Below are 22980 nucleotides of genomic sequence, written 5' to 3' on the forward strand. Positions count from 1 at the left end.
CTCAGTTTCTACAGTCCTAGCTGGACTGTTTACAAAAGCACAACTTGGAACCTTTTTTTTTTTTGCACTGTCTCCCAGAATCCCCAGCTAGTATTTCCAATGGCCCTCTGGTTGGGGGGATTCTGTGAGCATTGGTCCAATAGCTCTCCTGCATTTTACAGCCACCTCACTCATTTGCTATAAAGCTATAGTTAAGACAAAAGACAAGAGGCTTAAGCTCCTGAGAATCTGTCACTAAATTGGAGTTGCAGTTGGAGCTGTTTGGAATAATCTGCAACCCAAAACACATCCCAGTTATTTCTACTGTAAGGCTATTTTTGTTTATCAATCCCACTTACATTATGCTCCATACACAAAGATCACCTGCATGCAAACTATCTCTTTAATTCCAAGGTGGGAATGTGGATTTCCCTCACAGGTAATGTTTCATGTACCTGACCTATCTCACCATGTAGAACTGTTATGGTTTGTGTTAGAGTTGCTGACTTTTGGAAAGTTTTCTCAAATTAGCAACTCTCTTCTGTAAAGGTTGAGCAACCCTGATCCAGAAATCTGAAATATGGTACTCCAAAATCATCCACACAAGTGGCTGAGACAGTGAGACCTCTGCTTTCTGATGGTTCGGAGTACACAAACATTATTTCATGCACAAAATGATTTAAATAGTGGGTTTATAATGATCCTTAGACTATATTTATAAGGAGTATATGGAACATAAATTAATGTCGTGTTTACACTCGGGTCCCACCTCCAAGGTATTTCATTACCTATATGCAAGTATTCCATCTGAAATAAGCTAAAATACGGAACATTTCTAGTCCCAAACAGTTCAGATAAAGGGTGCTCAATCTGTAAGCATTTGTTTGACCCAGACCCCTGAATGCTGCAGAAGTTTGGGGACATTTTCTACCAGACAGTTTATGTGATGGCCAAGAGGGAATGGTAGGACCACGTAAACACAGAACATCAGTAAATTTGCCAAAAAGTGTCAGGAAAAGGAAGAAACAGCAGGTTAGAGACAGAAAAAATAACACTGCTGTCTATGCCTTTTTGTTTGTTGTTGTGTGACTTCAGGTAGTTTGTGACTTATAGTGGCCCTAAGGCAATCCTATTGCCAGGTTTTCTTGGCAAGACTTGTTCAGAGGTTTACTATTACTTTCCTATGAGGCTATGACTCCACCAAGGTCACCCAGTGCGTTTTCATGGTCAAGTAGGAGTTTGAACCCTTATCTCCAGAGTCATAGTCCAACAATCAAAGCACTACACCATGCTTGCTTTTTAATTATTCTACATGTGAAAACAAGAGTGTCAGCTGTGTTGTTTCATGATTACATCCCATTAGTACCACTTGTAGAGGACACTCGACATGGGGCTGCTTTTGGAAAGTTTTGGGAAACCAGTCCAAAATGCTGACCAGGGTCAGTCATAGGGAGAATGTAATTCCCTTGATGATTGCCTATTGGTTCAATTTCCAGGCACAATTCAAAGAGCTGGTCATGACCTACAAAGCTCCATACGGCTTGGGTCCAGACTACCTGAAAGGCTGTATCTCTCGAAATGAACCTGCCAGAGCTTTAGGATCCACAGAAGAAAGCTTTCTCTTGGTCCTGACACCACCAAAAGCTTGCCTGTTGAGGACAAAAGAGAGAGCCTTTTCAGTGGCCCTTCCATAAGAGATGAGGTTGACCCCCTCCCTTCTTTCTTTTCACTGGCAGGGAAAAACCTTGATGTTCAAGCGGACTTTTAGCATGTAAACAGGGGGGCTTGTTATGTAGATATTTTACTCTTTCAAAACATTTAAAACGTGTTTTAATACTGCTTTATATGGTTTTAATTGTTTAATTTTGAGAATGTCTAGCCCCAATGGTCCGCAATTAATGACACAGCACCGCACTTTCACCCCATGCCCTTGTTCCTTAGCTACAACTTGCACTATTCCATTCCCTTGTCTTGTTTACAGTCTGGCCATGTCTTACGATAGCTGTCACCACAGGTTATTGGGCACTGTTCTGAGTTTCAAACTGTTGTTTTATAGGCTATATGTTTTACTTTATTGTATTCTATTGTGTTTATTTTATGCTCTGTTTTAGGCACTTTCTGCCATATGTAAGCCACCCCGAGTCCCTTCAGGGAGATGGAGGCGTGGTATAAGAATAAAGTTGTTGTTATTGTTGTTGTTGTTGTTGTTGTTAGGGTTATCTGGAAAGTAAGTTCTCTTTGCAGGAGAACTTGATATCACTTCTATGTAGCAGGAATGCAGCGGAAGCGAACGAGCAGTGCCAGTCGTCAGTAGCTCATCGACTGGCGTTGTGGTGAAGGTTAGAGATGAGCGTCTTCATTCCATTTCCCTTCAAGTGTGAAGTTTGCGCTGTAATACATTACCTAAATGCTAAGGGCATGAATGCCGCTGCGATTCATTGCAAGATCCTTTCAGTTTATGGAGAGGACATAATGTCAAGGGAGCATGTGGCAAAATGGGTATGGAATTTCAACTGCAGAAGGCCAGAAATTCACGATGAAGACAGAAGTGTACGGCCAGCTGTTGTGACTGATGATGTGGCTGAAATAGGCGGCAGGAGGCTTCTATGACACAGGCATCAAAAAACCCGTCCCACGGATGACAAAATGAATTGAACTGAATGGTGATATGGGAAAATAATGTAATATATATGCTAAAATCCTTATAGTAAAGATTAGGTTGTCCCCTGACATTAAGACCAGTCATGTCTGACTCGGGTGGTGTGCTCATCTCTATTTCTAAGCCGAAGAGCCAGCGTTGTCCATAGACACCTCCAAGGTCATGTGGCCAGCATGACCGCATGGAGCGCCGTTACCTTCCCGCCAGAGCGGTACCTATTGATCTACTCACATTTGCATGTTTTCGAACTGCTAGGTTGGCAGAAGCTAGGGCTGACAGCAGAAGCTCATGCCGCTCCCTGGAATCGAACCTGCGACCTTTTTGTCAACAAGCTCAGCAGCTCAGTGCTTTAACCCACTGCGTCACTGGGGGCCCAAAATCATTATAAGTTTTATTAAAATATATTCATTCTTCATATTTAAAAAAAATCTTGTAACCTTACTTTCCGGATATCCCTTGTATCATGAACTTCGCACTTGGAGGGAAATGGAATGAGGACTCTCATCTCTAACCTTCACCACAATGTCAGTCGATGAGCTACTGACGACTGGTACGGCCTGTTTGTTTCAGCAGTGATACCAACTTCTCTGGAAAAATTCCCCACGAGAGCTACGTGCCTTGTTACCTTACTTTCTGGATAACCCTCGCATTATTGTGATTTTTTTAATATTGTTTTTGAAGCTGCCTTGGATCCCAATCTGGAAGAAAGGCTGCATACAAATTCAACAAATAAATGGCTCTCATCCCTTTCTATAATTGACAATTGATCTCTGACATGGGTACTTTGATTGTGCTTTTCCTGCATAGTTGGGGGTTGGTCTAGATGGCCCATGTGGTCTCTTTCAACTCAGCTGGGCATGTTTAGCCTTCTATTAACAGCTTGCTAGCTTGTGGGAAGGGAAGAAGAAGAGACATTTGTATGTGTACAGTTTTCTACATTCACCCACACACTGATGTTATTATCCACAACAAACAAAGTGAAAATCTGAGGATATCTTGAAAATGAATACCAGCATATGCCTCCCCATCCATTGCAAGATGTCAGGCAAATTCCTAGTTGTAAGGTTAACCATTTACTTCTGGGCACAGAAGTTGACTCTAAGCTGGAATGTGTCCAGAGGAGGGCGACTCAGATGATCAAGGGCCTGGAGAACAAGCCCAATGAAGAGCGGCTTCAAGAGCTAGGCATATTTAGCCTGCAGAAGAGAAGGCTGACAGGAGACATGATGAGGGCCATGTATCAAGCTGTATGGGGAAGTCATAGGGGGGAGGGAGCATGGTTGTTTTCTGCTACCCTGAAGACTAGGACGCAATGGAACAATGGCTTCCAACTGCAGGAAAGGAGATTCCAACTTGAGGCGCCCTTCTACACAGCCCTATATCCCAGAATATCAAGGCAGAAAGTCCCACATTATCTGAGTGTGAACTCAGATGACCCAGTTCAAAGCTGATATTGTGGGATTTTCTGGCTTGATATTCTGGAATATAGGGCTGTGTGGAAGGGCCCTGGGATTCTATGGTTCTATGAAAATGCATCGCAGTCATTTCTACTGTATGTCTGAATTCATTTGAATACATTCAGAACTGGAATCTATTCTAGTTCTGGAGGAAGACTTGCAAATTTTAATGCACTGGGATTTTCTAATCCTGATCATAACAAATGTTTATAGGGGCAAAAAAAGCATCTAATTAAGGACTAAACTGCATCTAATTAAGGACTAAACTGAAAGCCTACCTCACTGTTTATCCTTTTTGGGCTCCCCTCAATTACATACTTTCAATTCCTACCTCATCTAGGGTTTTATCTTTTTACCTCGTCCATTTGTCCTGGAGAGATGGTGGCGGAGTATAAATAAAGATTATTATTATTATTATTATTATTATTATTATTATTATTATTATTATGTGTGCTCAATTACTATTTTCAAAAAGATCAACATAACTCTCTCCATACATAGTCCTTCACCCCACAAGAAAAAATCCCACAAAATGAAGTCATAAGTTAGATTTAAAATGTGCAACAAACAGGTCTCTGTTTTTGGTTTATCTCTCTTTCCTGAAACAAATCAGCCATCTTCCTACCCTTGTGCTTCATCAGCATTTTCTCCACCTTTATGTGCAGGGCCTTTCTCACTTTCTGAAGAGCAACTCCTTGAGGAAGCTACACCTGGCCTTCCTTAAACACAAGCAGGAGAAAAAGCATTAAGACATAAGCTTTTCATACATATCTGGCATTTAGTAGCCCTATATCCAGAGGCATAGGAAATCACTTTACTATGGTCTTCATTAAACTCCCATTTCGATTCCCATAATTTCTATACAGAATGGACTCGCTGGCCGTTATGTCATTCCAAGTCATAACTCTGGCTGAGGATAATGGGAGTTGTAGTCCCACACATCATAAAGATGGCAGTTTAGGGAAGACTGCATACATTTTTGAAAAGTCAAGCCAGCCAAGGTGGAAATAAAGAGAGGGACTGAATCTTTACAGTTGCAGGAAGCTTGTACACACTTAAATGCACACACAAGCACACGTACACACACAAGGGAAGGAAAGCCATTATAATTCCATGTAGAACTATCTTGCTAGCATTGTATTCCATTTTCTCTAATGCACCATCTTCACTGTGGGAAAATGAGAACAGGCCTATGTATTTCACCACAATGGCAAACACATACACTTCTTAAGTTGTCCAGCCAGGCAACGAAAGCATGAAGTAAAACCCAAGGAGGCTTAAGAGCAAGCACCACCTTCCCACACTGCAGCTTCTCACAATGCCAGCTTCTTACTAAAATTAACCACGACAGAGAATATAAATACCTTGGTTGTGTGCATTTTCTTGGGGGCCCATCTCTCCTTCCCTATTAACATAATTTCAACCCTGAGTAAGTAATGCTAGATGTAGCATCAGTCAGTGGAGACAAAATTCAATAACTTTCGACTCTTAATATATATAGAAAAATAGAAAGAATTCTGTACTGCATTTCATTACATACTGGGGTCAATCAATCCATTACTGTCCTCACTAGAGGCCCATGGTGGACAACAAGCTACACATAAACCTACAATGTCATACTAAAGAAGCCAATGGGATCTTGGACTGTATAAATAGGGAGTCTAGTGTATAGGTGCAGAGAAGTCATGCTACCCCTCTATTCTGCCTTGCTCAGACCACACCTGGAATCACACTTTGTCCAATTCTGGGCACTGCAATTGAAGGGAGATGCTGACAAAGTGGAATGTGTCCAGAGAAGGGCCACTAAACTGATCAAGGGTCTGGAGACCAAGCCCTATGAGGAGCTGGGCATGCTTAGCTGAAGAAGAGAAGGCTGAGAGGAGATATGATGGGAGCCATGTATAAATATGTGAGGGGAAGTCATAGGGAGAAGGGAGCAGGCTTGTTTTCTGCTGCCCTGGAGACTAGGACGTGAAACAATGGCTTCAAATTTCAGGAAAGGAGATTCCACCTGAACATGAGGAAGAACTTCCTAACTGTGAGAGTTGTTCAGCAGTGGAACTCTCTGCCCAAAATGTGGTGGAGGCTCCTTCTTTGGAGGATTTTAAGCAGAGGCTGGATGGCCATCTGTCAGGGGTGCTTTGAATGTGATTTTCCTGCTTCTTTGCAGAATGAGGTTGGACTGGATGGCCCACGAGGTCTCTTCCAACTCTAGGATTCTATGATTGACATTTCAGCTGGTTAATTTCCAGTGCACACAAACTTCCTTTTACCCCAGTTTCTCAGTAACAGTTCCTTTTTTAAATGAATTCCTTAAATTCCTGATACCAGTCATTTCTTTCTCTCTCTTCTTCATATTTCAGTGTGCTACCTTCCCATTGCCTCCACCTTGTCTCTTTCACCAGCTGTTTCTCTAGCTTAGGACATTGTTGTTCTTTGGCTCTCTTTTCCTTCTAAGCTGGTGCATATGATCCTTGGGAACAGGGATAGTATGAGAGTTTGGAGTCTGGAAATGTTACATTTTTGGGATAGCAATTCCCACAATCCCTTAATCAGCATAATTAAAACTCCCCCACAACACTCTGTACCTGACCCCTTGTATCCTGCACAATGCTTTCAGTCAAACACTAGATCAGTGGTTCTCAACTGGTGGGTCCCCAGATGTTTTGGCCTTCAACTCCCAGAAATCCTAACAGCTGGTAAACTGGCTGGGATTTCTGGGAGTTGTAGGCCAAAACACCTGGGGATCCACAGGTTCAGAACCACTGCACTAGATATTCACATACTGTCATGGGTATGTCCTGGCTTTCCCTGCCTTTCTGGAGATCCCTTTATTAGAAGATGGATGGAGTTAAGGGACCCAGAAGAAGTTCCATGATTTGTTCTTCTCATAAAGGTCAGCTTTTTTCAACTTGCAAATTGGAAATGATACAGTTGTGCCCCCAATGGTGGGATTCATAGATGAACAACATCTGGAAGCCTGCCATGTTTCCCAAACTGTGCAATTAAATGTGCAAAAAGATTTCAATGATGCTTAGTAATAAATCACACTTTAGGTGCCATACTTTAGGTGCCTGCGTTTTTTAAACAGATGGATTGTGGTTGCTGTGTGCCTTTAAGTAATTTCCAATCTATGATGATCCTAAGGGGAGCCTACCACAAGGTTTTCTTGCAAGATGTGTTCAGAAGCGTTTGGCATTGCTGAGAGAGTGTGACAGGCCCAAGATCACCCCGTAGTTGGGATTTGAACCCTGGTCTTTAGGGTTGTAGTCAATTCTAGATATCAATATTAGACATACTTTTTGTAGGTTAGTTGTATCAGCTGCTCATAAGGGCGTAAATAGATATTGATTTGCTTATTTCACGAACTACACGCCTTCAAGAAGGGCTTTACAAGACTCACATGTATAGTTTTCAACAAAATCAAAATCCCTAGTTAAAAAATAACAACAGAATTTACACCTTAAAAAGCGAATAGGCCAGTTAGTGATAAAAATCTAAATGTATAAACTTATACAAAAAGTAGAGTGCATGCTGTAATGAACACAACAGAAGGGCCACGAGAAAGCATACCAGTTCCAGAAATAGTATCTTTTTCACTAGGTAGCTCTTGTAACTCCTCCTGGGCATCAAGAAGTGATGATTTGATATAGCTAGCTAGCGTTTCCACAGGGCTCCCACCACTTGCCATGAGTGGACTGTACTGGTTATCCACAGGTGAACTTCCACTGCTCTTCAGTTCATCAAACCGTTTAGCACACTGAGTGGGGGGGAAACAGAAGGTGTTTTCAGTTATAGTTCTTACAGAAAGCGTGACTGAGAGAAATACCAGGAATACCTGAAACACTGTACTGTTTGGGAATCTGAAAATGGCTTTTTACAAGACTGGTGACTAAAAATTTGAACTTTTATGTGTGAGCCCAGGAATTTAAAAGTCTTTATAATATTAGTGTGGAAGAGTATTTGGTTTTCTCAATCCAAAATACACCAGAAGCAACTTGAAGTTTCTCAAGTTGCTCCTGACACGAAAAAAAATCCAAAATATTTGCACCATTTCTTTTTGGCAGCAAAATGTGTGTGTGTGTGTGTGTGTGTGTGTGTGTGTGTACATGCTCTAAATCACTGGTCCATGAGGTCCACTTCTATCTCCACTGATTAACAGTTGCTCTCCAAATTTTCAGGAAGATTGCTTCCCCTCCACCTCCGTAAGGCTGCCAACTAGAAATTTTCAACAAAAGTAACTGGGAATTAACCTGCAACCTTCTATCTTTCCTCTCTATTCCCATTGTTGGCATTTTAAGCATTACATTCAGGCAAGGAATGTATACAGTCTATACCAGAGCTTTCCAAACTGCCCTCAGTACAATCAGCCCAGGATCACCTTGGCTTTCTCCGCTGCAGCATCACACTCTTGGCTCATGTTCATCTTACAGTCTACTAAAACTTCATTAGCAGATGCCACATTAGTGTGTCAGATGCAGTGTGTAGGCGTGTTGCACAAACATAACTAGAAACCTCTGAGTCTATGTGAAATAAGCAATAACTCATTTAAAAAAAACTGGTACAACTGAAGTATTTTCATGAGATATATTGTCTGCCCATACACTTTATTATTACAATTTATGTATGTTTACATATTTCTTATAAGGGGTTGGTTTAACCTCTGGTCTGCTAGTAAAACTGAATTACATGTGTGTAGTAAAGTGTGTGACTAACATGAAATGTTTGGAAAGCTCTGGTCTATATTATTGTTAGATTCCTTATTAAGAGGTTGCTAATTAAAACCAACATACATCTACATCCTACATACATTAGGTCAGGATGTGGGGAAGAGAACTATGGCACATCAGTACTTTTCAAATTTTGTATTTTGTCTGTTTGTTTGCTTTATTCTGTTAGAAATGTAATATATTTGACTGGTTGCCCTGACACGACAAATAAATAAAGTACTTTTCAGATACCAGGAGAGCAATATGCTCTGAAAGTGTTTGAGGGCTTGTTTACAAGTACACAGAGAGCAAAAATACTTTTATTGCAGTCATTCTTCCCAGCACCCTGTCCACAAATATCACACTGTTTCCCAGAGTCTGAAACACAGAGACTTGTTTCTTGGCCCAAACGTTTTATGATTTGTGCTTCTCATGTGTACTAGAGGGAAGTTGGGCAGGCGACAAGGCAGCAACTACAGGAAAGTTTAAGGCTTTGCACCGAAGCCTTCCATCTGTGGTGGAAGCTTATTAACATGGGGCCCCATCAGGTTTTATTATCTGAATCTCAATAAATTCACAGATATGGTGGAAGGATGCCACTGGATTTCCTTCTTCAAGAAAGGCATGACCACAGCAGCAAACCAATCATGCCATCACCTTTGTCACGTGCACTTTTGGACAGGTACAAAGGTAAATAAGGAACTCTGTTTCCAGAAATTTTTTTAAAGTGCCATGACTTTCTAGCACTCCATAAACATAGACTTCAGGGGGGGGGGGGTTAGTTATGTCATGGTGGATGATTAGATCTGTTTCATTCTCATTCATCCTTCTGTAACTCATGACAGCTTAGAAAGTATGAAACCAAAGTAAAGTCAATTGAAGTTTAATATAATTACTGTTGTGATCAATTGCAGCAGCACAACAGATCATCTAAAATCACAAAAAGCTTTAAACCAGTTTTGTTTGAGAAAGTGCCAGCCTTCATTACACATTTCCTGATGGTTTTCAACTCCAGCCTTTGATTCTGGTTATTTCAGAATCATATTACTGCACAGTAATATGTAAGAATGAGTAAACTTGTACTAGAAGCTGACCATAGAGTTGTGCTGGAGAACATGAAGATAATACTTTTCTAGGAATCCCTAGGACCTCTAGTACAAGGTGACTATAGAGTCACAGTGAAGAGACCTAGAAATTCCTAGAAAGATGTTCTCTCGGGGATTTTAATTCATGGTTTTTTGAGTTTTGTGCCTTCAACCCCAGCGAATGGCTAAATGCATAATTTAGTAGACAATTCAGTAAATAATTCAGTAAATAAAACAAAAAGAAGTGAGCACATTTTATATCTGGAAATAAGCCAGAAACACATCATCCCCTGCCTTGTATCTCAGAACATGACAGATTTTTGTGCTATGATGTAGGCAATACAGTTCTTAGAGTTTTGCCATTATAATGTTTTCGTATATGCAATGATTTAAGGTTCAAAATCAGTTTTAAGGTAACTAGTAGGCAACCTCTGCAGCTCACACTGTTTAGCAGCCCATAGTCTCTGTCCCCAGAATTCAAAAACCTTACCTCTTTGGAGGAATAGCCTGGCACTAGTCTTGCCACACTGTCCCAGTTAATTGGTTGAGGGACCCCAAATAAAGAGTAAAGGATCATATCCAAAACCATTTGATTGTTGTCATATGGAAAGTTATTGTTCTCTGAATACCCACGGCTCATTTTTGGCACTAGAAAGGAAAAGACACAAAAAAGCATAAATAGGCACTCCGCTTAAAGAACTCTAGTTTGGGTTGTAGGTTTTTTCAGGCTATATGGCCATGTTCTAGAAGCATTCTCTCCTGACATTTCGCCTGCATCTGTGGCAAGCATCCTCAGAGTTTGTGAGGTCCTCACAACCTCTGAGGATCTCACAACCTCTGAGGATGCTTGCCACAGATGCAGGCAAAACGTCAGGAGAGAATGCCTCTAGAACACGGCCATACAGCCCAAAAAAACCTACAACAACCCAGTGATTCCCGCCATGAAAGCCTTCGACAACTCTGGTTTGCCTCAACTAGACAGTACATTTGTTTATTGGTACCTTCAAGTCGTCTGTGTATGTGCAGTGATCCCATTAATTACATAAGGTTTTCTTAAGCAAGGAATACTCAGAGATAATTTTAGTAGTTCTTTCCTCTGACGTGTAGCCTACACCACTTGCTATCCATTGGCAGTCTCCCTTCCATGTACTTAACAGGGCTGACCCTCTTAGCTTCCAAAATCAGACAGAATCTGTTGCCACAAGGCATCTATTACTGATCTTTTTTTGAAGAATACAGAGATTAATTAATTAATTAAGAACTTTTTAATCCCGTCTTCTCTACCTCCATAGAGGGACTCAGAATGGCTAACAACAGCAAAAATGCAATGCTAAACAATAAATAACATTTCAAAACAACATACATAATAAATAAGTTATAAAATATATATAAAAAGATAGTTCACTGAGTTAAAAACATCATCCAACTCAATCCAAACATTGTGGTCCAATAACTCTTAGTCTTTACCAATTCAATCCATCAATTTGCGAATGCCTGATTCCAATGCCAGGATTTCAGTTTCTTCCTGAGAGTCAGGAGGGAGGGAGCAAACCTAACCTCATTGGGGAGAGAGTTCCATAGCTCGGGGTCCACCACAGAGAAGGCCCTGTTTTTTGTCCCCACCAAGTGTGATTGCGAAGGTGGTGAGACTGAGAGCAGAGCCTCTCCGGAAGATCTTAAAGTCCTTGATGGTTTATAGGGGAAGACACGTTTGGACAGGTAAACTGGGCCGGAACCGTGTAGGGTTTTATAGGTTAAAACTAGCACTTTGAATTGTGCTCGGAAGCTAATCGGCAGCCAGTGGAGCTGGTGTAACAGGGGAGTTGTGTGCTCCCTGTACCCCTCTCTCGTGAGCAACCTGGCTACCGAGTGTTGGACTAATTGCAGCTTCCGGGCAGTCTTCAGCGGCAACCCCACATAGAGTGTGTTAAACTACATAGCACAATTTCAATAGTCAATGCCCCATACAAATATTCCCTTTTGGGTTTTTTTTAATAAGACAAACATTTCTAAGATTGCAAAGTAAGATTGCCCTGCATAAAATAAATGGTATTGCTTTTAATAATTTGATAAATGAACTGTTGGGGGAGAGAACTGTTTGTCAGAAACAGCTATACATAACTATTTATAGTCTCCTAAATACCAAGGAACCAGATTCCACCTGATCTTGGAAGCTAAGTAATGTCAGCCCTGGTTAGTACTTAGATGGGGAACTGCTAAAAGAATACCAGGTGCTATAGGCTGTATTTCAGAGAAAGAAGCTAGCAAAATCACATCAATGTAATTCATGGGGTCGGCATAATTTGACAGGTGACTTGAAGGCATATACACGCACATTTCTGAAATAATAAATCACACCAGAAAGCAATCATGTGAGAATTTCTGAAAGGGAAAAAAGGAGGATAGCAGAAGAAGGGAAAGAAATAGGGGTGTATGATATATATACATATATATATATGAGAGATAGTTGAATATTTTCGATGCAGCAATCACTGTCACAATGAACCGCTAACTTAAAGCCAACTCTAGATTGCGTATTATGCTTTGTAAGTTACAATACAGTCAGAGAAGTTAACTTGTGAGACATGCCACCTGCTCAGGTACCTTTGCTATACAGAAAATGCAACTATGGAAGACTTGGCACCAAGACAGACAGAAAAGTAGAAGTATCATGCTCATTGTGAATATTATCTAATTTTGGGACTAGTAACAAAAAATTGGTTCTGCTACCCATGATACATAACCGGCTGACCTTAAAATGCTCACTGACTTGCAAATGCCCTGCTGTGACTCAAGACTGCAACTAAATATAAGCATATGTCACTGATATAAGGCAATGCTTCTCTGTTAACCCCTGTCTTCCTTCCTCCTCTTGAATATCTTACAAAAAATGCAAACTATAAGCTCCTTAGGACAAAGGCTAATCCTCTTTACTCTTAAATGCACTGCCCTGAGGCACCATCATAATTAATACCCATCTTTCTAAATAAGTGGTCTACTGAACCACCTAAACTGGGCTTTACAGACCAATGGATAATCCACCTCAGATACCAGAAGACCTGCAAGACCGAGAACAAGCCACGAGAGTCAAGACAAAGATCCACCCAGAGGCAAAGTGTTCTTGTCATACATCAAGGGAACCACTGTCCGCGTAGGGAAGTTGATGAGGAAACACAACATACCAACTATCTACAGAACCACTAAGAAAATCCAACAAATGCTACGTTCAGCAAAGGACAAGAGGGATCCTCTCACCTCTGCAAGAGTCTACTGTATTCCATGCAGCTGTGGACAAGTCTACAGAGGGACCACTAAATGCAGCATTGCCCAAACACGAATCAAGGAACATGAAAGGCACTGCAGACTACTTCATCCAGAGAAGTCAGTCATAGCAAAGCACCTGATGAACCAACCTGGACAGAGCATATTATTTGAGAACACAGAAATGCTGGACCACTCTCACAACCACTATGTCAGGCTACACAGAGAAGCCATTGAAATCCACAAACATGTGGACAATTTCAACAAAAAGGAAAAAACAATGAAAATAAACAAAATCTGGTTACCAGTAGTAAAAACCTCTAAAATTATAACAGTAAACAAAGAACAAAACTCAAACACAGGGGAACTCCAAACAAGAAACAAACAGGAACACCTAATCACCTCTCAACAAAGGCAGTAACAAGACACATAAAAATTGTATTCTCGAACGCTTTCATGGCCGCAATCACTGGATTGTTGTAGGTTTTTTCGGGCTGTATGGCCATGTTGTAGAGGCATTCTCTCCTGACGTTTCACCTGCATCTATGGCAAGCATCCTCACTACCTCTGAGGATGCTTGCCATAGATTCAGGTGAAACGTCAGGAGAGAATGCCTCTACAACATGGCCATACAGCCCGAAATAACCTACAACAACCCACATAAAAATTGTCAGGCCATCAAATGCTAATCAAGGTGGCGAATTGAAACATTCACACCTACCTCCAACAGACAAGAGCTCTTTCTTCCACCTTGGACCTTCCACAGATATATAAACTCAATTTTCCTGGTTTCCAACAAACCTCACAATCTCTGAGGATGCCTGCCACAGATGCAGGTGAAACGTCAGGAGAGAATGCTTCTAGAACAAGGCTATACAGCCCAAAAAACCTACAAAAACCATGTGGTCCACAGTTGTATCAGCACCAATTGTAAAGGCAAGACACATCTATGAGGGAACACACTTCTTACCATTCCCCCTAGACAATCACATATGACAACAAAGGAGCTACTATTAAAAAATCTTTACTGCAATGTCATTACAAGGTGATAGGGAAAGAACAAAACCAAAATTAGTTAGCTCCATCTATTGTTGACTTTGAGTGCACCCTCGCATTTATTTATTTATTTATTTGCTTCACTTGTATACTGCTCTTCTCAACCATCAGGCGACTCAGAGCGGTTAACGACCAGTATCAACAACACAGTACAAAATCATTAATCATTTAAAACAGTAATATTAATTAATTAACAACAGAACATCAATACAACACTACAGGAAAACAACAATCTATCACATCTCATCAATAGAATCAGCATCCGATCTCATTGTCCATTAATCCATATTCCAGTAATCAATCAATTGCACTGCTTAGTTGAAAGCATGTTTGAAGAGCCAGGTCTTCACTCTCTTCCTGAATGCTAATAAGGAGGGGGCCGATCTAATGTCTGTAGGAAGGGCGTTCCACAGTCGGGGGGCCACTACTGAGAAGGCCCTGTTTCTCGTCCCCGCCAGGCGTGCTTGTGAAGCCGGCGGGATCGAGAGCAGGGCCTCCCCAGACGATCTTAACGTCCTAACTGGTTCATAGGAGGAGATGCGTTCGGACAGATAGGTCGGGCCAGAACCGTTTAGGTTACCTTGCCTTTCCAATCCTGAATAACATCTGCCATCACTAATTGAATACCTCCACTAAGAGGTGCAAGGTATTAAAGCTCTTACAATTACACATTTCAAACAAGACCTCAGTATAATACAGAAAAATACAATATAATACAGAAAAAAATAAAAGGACCAAAAAAAATCAATAAGACAATAAAATGGGAAGATATATTTTGTGCATGCCTAAAAATCATAAGGAAAAGGCTTAAGTGAGGGTTCTTTCTTAACCCTCCCAAACTAAGGAAGGCAGGAGTAACAGTTACTTGGTGGCCATGTGAATGACATCATGTATAGTCAATGCACTCATAGTCCAGGAAAGAATGACCGAGAGGTGTGGGTTCTGTTCTTTGTGAGGACAGGATTCCACCCATCTCCATTCCAACTCACAGACGATTCTGATGGAGGGCAGACCTCATCCTGTCTGAGGTAGGAGATGTAGGTTTTTTCCCTTTACAAAGTACAAGAAGAGTAGTGTATATATCAGGCATGGGCAAACTTCCAAAACACATGGAGGGCCAAAGTTTGCCTATACCAGTGTAGCTCAATAGAAGTCATCTTGAATAGTTCAGCTTCCCTTTCTAAATGTTTACGTTAACACTAGCAGGAAAAAAAGATTCAGTAGAGAAACAAGGATTTCTTAAATATCTACAGGCAGTCCCCAAGTTACAAACATCCAACTTATGACTCATAGTTAAGAACAGGGGTGAGACAACAGGAAGTGAGAGAATCCTACCCCTCGGAAGTTATCATGGGGAAAAGGTGTATCCGGTGAAGCTTTCTCACCAATCTTTGTTTCCACAACAAGCCAAATTTTCCAAAATCCAATTATTACAGGGACAGAAACTGAGATGAAATCTTCTGAACAGGAGCACAAAACAAACACCACAGGAGTGTTAACCTTTCCCTATGCTGTCCAAAGCTCACTCACTCTATCTGTCTGTCCATGAAACTAGGCACTTGAATCCATGAACAATACAGAAGCATATCCCACAGGCAAAACATGAGCTAGGAAGACCTTGGTGCGTGAAACTTGGCAATATCCCAACGTTGCCTCTACTGAAGCAATTGTCTCTCACAAATCATTATAAACTCTTCCCTGACTCCATAACTGCTAGGAACAGATTCTTTCTTAGTTTCGGTTTACTATCTATCTTCTGTTGATAAATAATGATTTTTTCCCAGCTGGTGTAGTGTTTTAAGTCAGAGGTGATTCTGCTCTGGATTTTACCCAGCTGGGTAAAATCAGCAAGCAGTTTATTTAGGAATATATGTAGCCAAAGCAGTAAAAAGTAATCCACAGTAAAAGTAATCCAATTTAGCTCATCAGATACAAAGGAAGACAGGAACAAAGAGTCCAAGGAAATCCATGAAACTAGGCACTTGGATCCATGAACAATACAGAAGCATATCCCACAGGCAAAACATGAGCTAGGAAGACCTTGGTGCATGAAACTTGGCAATATCCCGACGTTGCCTCAACTGAAGCAATCGTCTCTCACAAATCATTATAAACTCTTCCCTGACTCCAAAACTCCTAGGAACAGATTCTTTCTTAGTTTCAGTTTACTATCTATCTTCCGTTGAATTCGAGCTAAGCGTCTTAATTGCTGCCTGCACTGCCTCTGTTTACTAAAACTTCAGACACAATCACAGGCTGAACAGGCTGATATATAACACTATCTATGACTGGTATTACACTTTAAAAGGTACCTGTTCGAACTTACAAACAAATTCAATTTAAAACCAAACATACATAGCCTATTTTGTTCATAACTTGGGGACTGCCTGTACTTGTCAAAAACAGCTATTAGTCTTATGGGTCCAATCCAGAAAAAGCATGGCATTGTGGCCACCAACCCTACTGATTTGGTGTTCCTACTGATCAGGCACATGGGCTATGAATTAAGTGTTTTACATAGAGAATAAAAAATTACAAGGCTTTCTACTTTCAAGTGAGAAAGGAATTAAAATTCCTTCCTGTTTGCCACCCTCTTCAAAGTAACGCTGGCCAAGTGTTTAACCCTGTCTACTGGTCCAACCAGGACCTGTTACGAAGCTTTGTCCTTTTTTTCTCATGCATTATGAATTTCTCACTATACAAAATTTATTATAATAAACTGAACTTCTGTGAACTGCCCAGACAGCTACTAAAAATACCTCAGTGAGTGTTCAGTATACAAAGCAAATCCAATATCTCAGCACCTTTCCAGCTCTGAGGCATTTTGGGCAAAAAATGACAGGTCCTCTAACCTATGAAGACAGTTCTAGACAGGCACAAAGCTCTTGTCTAGCAGCTACATGCTCTGTTAAGGGCAGCCAAGAGTCGCTCCTGATGTGAGGCAATTGGCCATCTGCAGAGACATTGCCCAGGAGACGCCTGTGGGAGGCTTCTCTCATGTCCCTGCATGATTAAGTGATATTAATTAATATTAATATGAATAAGTAGGAAACACAAGTTCTGTCAACTCAAGCTTTCCTGTATAGGCATTTTGAAAATAATGGGTACCATATTGGGGACGTTTTCATTAATGACATCTGTACTTATTGACCAGGTAACACAGATTAAATACTTATAGCAGACTTGGGTCATCCAGAATTCATGACAGCTGGTAAGAAGGCTGGGATTTCCAGGAGTTGAAGTACAAAACCCCTGGAGACACAGAGGTTGGGAACCACTGATTTATGGGAACTTAGGAAGTACTGTGGCAATATTTGTGGACTGAGGTCCACTTTAGCAGATACTTTCTTAAATCACAGCTATTCATAGACATGTTAAGGAGGAAGAATTTCAGCTAACTCCATTGTTTATAATCTAACCACCCACAACATCTAAATCAGTGGTCCTCAAACTAAGGCCCTCCAAGGTCCAAATTCATCCTTAGGGATACCAAGGTTACTTGTTTATAAAGCTATTGTCCTCCCAACCCTGCTATACGTCTGTGAAATGTTTACTGTCGACAGAGGTCACATGCAACTCCTGGAATGATTCCATCAGCGTTGCCTCTGAAAAATCCTTCCAATCTCTTGGGAAGACAGGTGAACAAATGTCAGCATACTGGAAAAAGCAAAGACCACCAGCACTGAAGTGATGGTCGTCTGCCATCAACTCTGCTGGACTAGCCATGTTGTCCAAATGCCCGACCACCGTCTCCCAAAGCAGTTACTATACTTCCAACTCAAGAACGGGAAACATAATGTTACTGGATGTCGACAGATGTCACCCTCAACTCCCGGAACGATTCCATCAGCGTTGCCTCTAAAAACAATCCTGCAAATCTCTTGGGAAGACAGGTGAACAAATGTCAGCATGCCGGAAGATGCAAAGACCACCAGCACTGAAGTGATGGTCCTCCGCCATCAACTCCGCTGGACTGGCCACATTGTCTGAATGCCTGATCACCATCTCCCAAAGCAGTTACTATATTCCCAACTCAAGAATGGGAAACGTTATGTTGGTAAACAAGAAAAGATTTGAAGATGGTCTTAAAGTGAACCTTAAAAACTGTGGCATAGACACCGAGAACTGGGAAGCCCTGGCCCTTGAGAGTTCTAACTGGAGGTCAGATGTGACCAGCAGTGCTGCAGAATTCGAAGAGGCATGAATGGAGGGCGAAAGGGAGAAATGTGCCAAGAGGAAGGCACGTCAAGTCAACCCTGACTGGGACCGCCTTCCTTCTGGAAACCGATGTCCTCACTGCGGGAGAATATGTGGATCAATAATAGGGCTCCACAGCCACCTATGGACCCACCTCCAAGACACTACACTTGGAGGACTATCATTCTCGAGCTACAAGGGATTGTCTAAGCAAGTAAGTAAGTAAAGTAACATCAAGCCAAGCCAACCGGGACCACCTTCCACCTGGAAACCGATGTCCTCACTGCGGGAGAACATGTAGATGAAGAATAGGACTCCACAGCCACCTACGGACCCACTGCCAAGACACTACACTTGGAGGACCATCCTCCTCAAGCTACAAGGGATTGCCTAAGTAAGTAAGTAAGTAAGTAAGTAAGTAAAGTAACATCAAGCCAACCCCACCAGGACCACCTTCCACTTGGAAACCGATGTCCTCACTGCAGAAGAACATGTAGATGAAGAATAGGGCTCCACAGCCACCTATGGACCCCACTGCCAAGACACTACACTTGGAGGACCATCATCCTCAAGCTGCAAGGGATCGCCTAAGTAAGTGTGTAAAGTAAGTTCTTAGAATTGAAAGGAATTGTCCCATATAGAGAACTGCATCCTAACCCTTTTCAGCAAAGACTGAAGCTCAGAAAAATCATAAGACCATGTGGCAGAAAGCAGCAGCTTCCAAAAGTATTGAGGAGACTTCAAAATATCAATCAACCAAAACTTCATTACAGTCCAAAGCGGTGAAAGGTGCACAAATGCAAACGGATTAATAAACTTCAAAATATCAATTCCCCCATTAGTTTTCGGACAACCCCACTGTTGCTGAAAGAGAATTGAGAATATCAATAAAAGAAGAACTAGCACTCATAGTTACCTGAAATATTCTGTGGCAGAATCCAAGGAAAAAAGGATGGATAGATAAATTACTCCTGGGTTAAAAATGCAGTGAAATTGTCTCCCTCTTTTCCAACTCTGAGAAGACAAAAAGGAGGGCAGACAGGAGACCAAACAGATGTATCTTGAGAGGAGACAAAGAGCCAGAGGAAATCAGCTTCATGGCACTGACTCAGTGAATGGCTCGCTCCGTCCAGGATCACCTTAGCGCTTGCATCTGGTAGAAAAAACAGCAAAAAAGAGAGAAAGGAATAGCGTTGCACTCTAAACGGAGCCTGGCACCACCCATTCACACATCTTGCTATAACCTGGATGTCTCTTTCTTCCTATCTCTCCTTCCGCCAACCCATGCTGCTCATCTCTTATGCGCCAGAGGCGAAAGAAGCATTTGATAAATTCCAGGAGGCACTATGACTTGCATTCTTCTGTGTCTTGAAATCCTACTTTTTTTTCTCTGTATCTTGAAACTATACAGCTAATTTGAGTCTCCTTTGAGTGAAAAAAGTAGGTATTTATTATTATGCAGACACACACCCATCTTCCTTAAAGAGCCATTATTTGTTATTTTTAACAAAGGGATGCTTCCCTGGCTGTAAGGCATTGCAACAGCATGGAGGAGACTTTGCCACCTTATTTCCTCTTTATGGGGGGAAAAGATGCAATAAAAATAAAATAGCTAGTAATAAATAAACAGCAATTAAGAAATAAAACAACTTATCATTTTGTAGCGGACAAAATCGTACTAAATCCCCTTTACGTGTAAATTTATACAGCTGAAGAATTAAGTGCTTTAAAACCCTCCAATAAAGTTCCTATATATATATATATATATATATATATATGCAATATTATTATCATATTTATATCCTGCTTTCACCCTCCAATAAAGTTCATATATTAACTAGTATAGATTAATATATGTATCATATTATATATGTGTGTGTGTGTGTCTTAGCTATATTATTATATTTATATCCTGCTTTCACTCTCCAACAAAGTTCTTATATCAACATATATGTTAATATATATGTATCATAATATGTGTGTGTGGGTGGGTGGGTGGATGTGTCTAAGCATTATTATTAACATATTTATATCTTGCTTTCCCCTCCAGTAAAGTTCCTATATTTAACTAGTATATATATTAATATGTGTCGTGTGTGTGTGTGTGTCTTAGCAATATCATCATCTGTATATCCTGCTTTCACCCTCCAATAAAGTTCCTATATTAATATATATATAATTATTTTTATATATATACTTTCTCGTCTATGTCTAGAGGATCAAGTCCAGCATGTCCAAAAGTCATCATGGATAGTGGCTCTATATATGTCTTAGCTATATTATTATCATATTTATATCCTGCTTTCACTCTCCAACAAAGTTCCTATATTAACTTATACATATTAATATATATGTATCATATAATATATATGTTTGTGTGTAAGCAATATTATTATATTTATATCCTGCTTTCCTGCTTTCACCCTCCAATAAAGTTTTTATAGTAACTAGTTTATATATGTGTGTGTGTGTGCATGCGATTATAATGTCTTAGCAATATTATCATATTTATATCCTACTTTCCTTTCTTAAAAGAGACTCAAAGAAGCTGTCAACACCAAAAACAATACAAATATTTATTTATTTATTTCCCGCTTTATCTCTCTATACGTAAACTCAAAGCAGCTCACAATCAAAAACATTACAACTTAAAATATACAAATATGCAATAATAAAACAGTATTATTAAATATATTATCAATAGTAATTATATTTAACCTATTAGTATTACTATATTACAATATTATCATTATATATTATCATATTGTATTATTGTTAGCATTATATTGTATTGCAGTATAATATTATTATCAATATTATATGTATATATAACATATATTATTAACACAGCACAATATTAGTATTATATATTAATATATTGCACCGTACCACTATACTGCCATATTATTAGCAATATCACGTGTCATATATAATATACAATCATTATATTATTATATATTGCAGTAATATACAATTATTATATTATTATATATTATTATATTGCACTATATTATTATTGTATTAGTATTATATATTAATATATTGCACTGTACCACTATACTGCCATATTATTAGCAATATCACATATCCTATATAATATATAATCATTATATTGTTATATATTGCAGTAATATACAATTATTATATTATTATATATTATTATATTGCACTATATTATTATTATATTAGTATTATATATTAATATATTGCACTGTACCACTATACTGCCATATTATTAGCAATATCACATATCGTATATAATATACAATCCTTATATTATTATATATTGCAGTAATATACAATTATTATATTATTATATATTATTGTATTGCACTATATTAGTATTATATATTAATATATTGCACTGTACCACTATACTGCCATATTATTAGCAATATCACATATCCTATATAATATATAATCATTATATTGTTATATATTGCAGTAATATACAATTATTATATTATTATATATTATTATATTGCACTATATTATTATTATATTAGTATTATATATTAATATATTGCACTGTACCACTATACTGCCATATTATTAGCAATATCACATATCGTATATAATATACAATCCTTATATTATTATATATTGCAGTAATATACAATTATTATATTATTATATATTATTGTATTGCACTATATTAGTATTATATATTAATATATTGCACTGTACCACTATACTGCCATATTATTAGCAATACCACACATCATATATAATATACAATCCTTATATTATTATATATTGCAGTAATATACAATTATTATATTATTATATATTATTATATTGCACTATATTATTATTATATTAGTATTATATATGAATATATTGCACTGTACCACTATACTGCAATATTATTAGCAATATCACATATCATATATAATATACAATCATATTATTATATATTGCAGTAATATGCAATTATTATATTATTATATATTATTATATTGCACTATATTATTATATTAGTATTATATATTAATAGACTGCACTGTACCACTATACTGCCATATTATTAGCAATGTCACATATCATATATCATATACAATCATTATATTATTATATATTGCAGTAATATACAATTATTATATTATTATATTACATTATATTATTATTCCACAATATGTGCAGTGTATTATATTATTAGTGTTATATAATATATTGTACTATACCATAAGTTGTACTATATGTGATCTATTACAAAAATTATTAGTATTATATATACAATATATATTAGTCTTGCATGCCCACCTGCTTCTGCCAGCCTCCCTCCATTCTTTTCTCATGCAAAAGGAGTTAAAGCAGGAGGGGGGTGGAGTCCCTTCAGTCACTCAAGGGCGGCTCAGCCAATCCAAGCAAAGCCGCGCGGCGAACCCCGCCCCCTTCGCGTCCAAACGGACCAATCGCAAGGCCAGGGGGGAAAGAGGCGCGCGCCCTCCCTGTTTCGCTTTGTCGCAGTGCAGCGGCCACCACTCCCCTCCTTCAGCCCCTCCCCCTCCGCGTCTGGTCGCCTAGCAACGGACTGCCTCAGGCCTTGCCTTTTTCCCCCCACCACTAGGATACCC

The 22980-nt window shown here is 39.4% G+C and overlaps 1 protein-coding gene across 5 annotated transcripts in view; it reads right to left on the minus strand.

Moving 5' to 3' along the window:
- SANBR (SANT and BTB domain regulator of CSR) overlaps positions 1-22718 on the minus strand; it is a 56686-nt gene extending 33968 nt beyond the window's left edge. For 2 of the 5 annotated variants that reach the window (XM_067462790.1, XM_067462789.1), the window contains exons 1-6: positions 22667-22718; positions 19320-19556; positions 10380-10537; positions 7669-7855; positions 4721-4814; positions 1536-1628 (exon numbers count right to left, since the gene is read on the minus strand). In XM_067462790.1, coding sequence (XP_067318891.1) covers positions 1536-1628; positions 4721-4814; positions 7669-7855; positions 10380-10529 — 524 coding nt within the window. In that variant the 5' untranslated portion in view covers positions 10530-10537; positions 19320-19556; positions 22667-22718. The remainder of the gene's footprint in view (positions 1-1535; positions 1629-4720; positions 4815-7668; positions 7856-10379; positions 10538-19319; positions 19557-22666) is intronic. The other 3 variants (XM_060754624.2, XM_067462792.1, XM_067462794.1) reach the window with 2 other exon arrangements.
- Positions 22719-22980: the final 262 nt, after the last annotated feature.

This window comes from Anolis sagrei, chromosome 1 (genome assembly GCF_037176765.1).
Source record: "Anolis sagrei isolate rAnoSag1 chromosome 1, rAnoSag1.mat, whole genome shotgun sequence".
Classification (NCBI taxonomy): Eukaryota; Metazoa; Chordata; class Lepidosauria; order Squamata; family Dactyloidae; genus Anolis; species Anolis sagrei.